Source organism: Ruditapes philippinarum, unplaced genomic scaffold (genome assembly GCF_026571515.1).
Source record: "Ruditapes philippinarum isolate M1 unplaced genomic scaffold, ASM2657151v2 ctg2326_1_1_1_1, whole genome shotgun sequence".
Classification (NCBI taxonomy): Eukaryota; Metazoa; Mollusca; class Bivalvia; order Venerida; family Veneridae; genus Ruditapes; species Ruditapes philippinarum.
The window spans coordinates 86,818-90,067 of NW_026860994.1; the positions used below are offsets into that span (position 1 = coordinate 86,818).

At 32.3% G+C, this 3,250-nt stretch overlaps 1 protein-coding gene across 1 annotated transcript; it reads left to right on the plus strand.

Moving 5' to 3' along the window:
• The first annotated feature begins 272 nt into the window (after window positions 1–272).
• On the plus strand, window positions 273–3,040 carry LOC132714155 (kappa-type opioid receptor-like). Its single transcript, XM_060696937.1, has one exon. The coding sequence runs from the start codon at window positions 273–275 to the stop codon at window positions 1,320–1,322; it is 1,050 nt and encodes a 349-aa protein (XP_060552920.1). The 3' UTR covers window positions 1,323–3,040.
• The last annotated feature ends 210 nt before the right edge of the window (window positions 3,041–3,250 follow it).

Sequence of the window (3,250 nt, forward strand, 5' to 3'; positions counted from 1 at the left end):
GGGATATCCGGGCTGAGTTTTGACCCTCGGATAAAATTTCCTTTTGGCCTGTTATGACCCTCGGATAAAATTTCCTTTTGTCCTGTTACTGATTTGTGTGTCTCCTGCTTAACAGAAGTTCCAACAAGCTAAAATGTACCCACGACACATAAGGAACAAACGGTCCAACCACCCCTCAATACAACTTCTTATTTGGCTATCACCAGGCGACACATTTGATCACTGATCACTATTGTTTTTAATTATAAAACTTTTTTATTTCATAAAGGAAAATGAATGCAACTTTGCTGAATCAGACTTGGTCTAATGAAAGTGAGACAACCTTGCAAAACGTCACTACCACAATGGATGATGTAAAACCAATCGGGAATTCTCCAATGTCATCTATAGATTGGGAAGATGAGAAAAAAGCAATGTACAACATTGAGATCATTCTTCATAGTATATTTCTAGCTGTTGGATTGGTTGGCAACAGTCTCACAATAGGTGTACTTATCTATAAGAAATGGAAAAACGTAACCTCCAGATATATATTGATAGCATTAGCAGTATCTGACACGGTCATGCTTTGCACTCAAACATTCAACAAAGATTTTCTTCAAGATCTCTTTAAACTTGATGTTAGGGCATTTTCTGATATAGGATGCAAGATATTCTATATTTTCTATCGTACTTCAAAAATGACATCATCATGGTTTATCGTATTTCTCTGCATTGAGAGGTTTGTAGCTGTCAAGTTTCCCCTCAAAGTTAAAATCGTCATTACTGAAATGAGGACAAAGGTCTACATCATTGTTGTCTACCTTACCATGACCGGCTTCGCCATAATAATGAGTTTTTCAACAGCCACTGGCAACATGATTTGTAAGATGGACGCTATTGTAACCAAAGAGAAACATATGTTTCGAATACTTTTGTTGATTGAGATTATACTTTATTCTGTAGGACCAATATTTCTCATGTCAGGGCTAACACCAATCATTATAATACAACTGTACAAACGATATCAGTATAAGAAAACTCTCACAAATAAAACAGTGACATGGAAAGAACGACAGGAACTGAAAGAACTAATTCGGACAACAACTGTTCTCATTTCAGTTGTGGCAGCTTTTATCATATGTGTGACACCAATTACTGTTTTCCAGCAAATATTTATCGATACAAAGAAAATTGAGAACACATATTCTATCTTTGTGTTTCGGGAAACTTCACAACGTTTAGAACAAATCAATTACAGCATCAATTTTTTCCTGTACATTTTAACTTCTTCCTCATTCAGGAAGACATTGTTGGAAATGTTGCATATAAAACGGAATTAAGAAAATACAACAGAACGACCAAAGTCATCTGACAAAAGTAAATGAAGCAGCAAGGGGTGCAATAACAGGTACTTTTGAACACACAAGTAATGATGGAGTGCCAACCTGTACATAATCATTTTATAATCAGCTTGCATCAAGTATAATCAGCTTGTATTAAGTATAATCAGCTTGTATCAAGTATAATCAGCTTGTATCAAGTATAATCAGCTTGGTTTAAGTATAACTACAGATCCACTAAACATAGATGACAAAAACTACACAGAAATATCAGAAAATAATACACAGACAAGAGCAGAAATATCAATTAATCCAAAGACATTGCAAAAGTCAGGACAAGAGAACAGTCTCCCAGAAAAAACCTGTAAAAAACTGTCGCCTGCTGTGAAGTGCTGCACAAAATAATCATCGTTTGTCCAAACCAACTTATCAATGATAAGTTAGAAGACAACTTTTACCCAATCTGCAAAAATGAAAATGATGGCACTAATGTTCTAGTCAAAAATGCACAAAGTGAGCATTAGATTCATGTAAAATGTGTATATCAGCATCTTTTGTTTATGTGAAATTCGATAAAGATCCTGTAAATAAAATGTCCATAGGAACTGTTTCTTACTTACATGTTTTATAAGTATACAAATCTACTTTTAAATGAGTATGTGAGCTTTCAAAGCATATTAAATTTTCATAATGATATGCAATAATATAATTATACTCCAAAATATAAACTGTTTTTAACGTGTATTTCAACAAAACTTTACCTTGTGTTTTATCATTTTTTCAAACCAAATAGCTGAACACTTCACTTCATATTGTCAAATTTATCTGCTGTTGACAACATAACGCATTTGAGTTAGAAACATAAGAAAAAACAGAGTTGAACGAATACACTAAATAGTATGTACAGTTCAGAAACTGAAGTGCTTTAATACCAAACAGAACACATTTTTCCTTTCATATTCAATTTTTACATAAGAAGTTATTGATCGCCTTTTGTGTCTATACATTTAGTTTCATGTATTACAAATGTTCACATTTAACTTCTTCATTATCTTATTAAGGGAACTGTATTGCATTCGTTTATGATATATTCACAGTTTAGTTCAAACATCATTAAAATACATTTGTTTATAAAAACTTTGTGTGTATAAATAATCTGGCTGAGCAACCATTACAAGCAAACGCATATTTGCCACCATCACCATTCATATGAGTCTCCTCTGACCCTACAGACCCTGTGTACTTTTTGGATACTATAAAGTAACTGAAAAATAAAACATACATTTTATCTCATATATCCATCTGTATATAAAACATACATTTAACAATCTTTTGTTGTAACCAACTTACCTAATACATGTCCTCATCTCTAGTATACACTTTTTCGTGATAGAACAACAATCTTATGCTAGCCTTGCTAGGCTTGATTTTTTTACTACAACCTTAACATGTAGTTTTTGTCAAAATCTGGATAATAAAGCAAAAATAAAGTAAGAAATCAAATAAATGTCACAAGTAAGGCTTTGGTTGACTGGTTCAGATTTTGTCACCCAGCAAAATGTAATTCAAGTACGTACAGAATTAAATCACCAAAAAGATAAATTAGTTAAATTTGTGTGCTGTTAGTTACATGTATTTCTTTTTATATTGTAATAATATTGTTCTTTCATAAGTCATATACATATATTATATATATGTATTCTATGTCAATAATTTGAAAGTATGTCTATCAAATCATTCAGTAACAAAATATTGTGAAATAAAATATTGTGCTATCTTTAAACATATGTTTTAGTCTTGTCTTTTTCAATATGTAAGCAAGAGGGTCATGGTGGCCATAGACTGCTACCTGTGACATCAAATGACATAGCTCGGTAACAAATACGATGTTCATGTCATCAGCATCATAGCAATAGTCTTCGTTAACT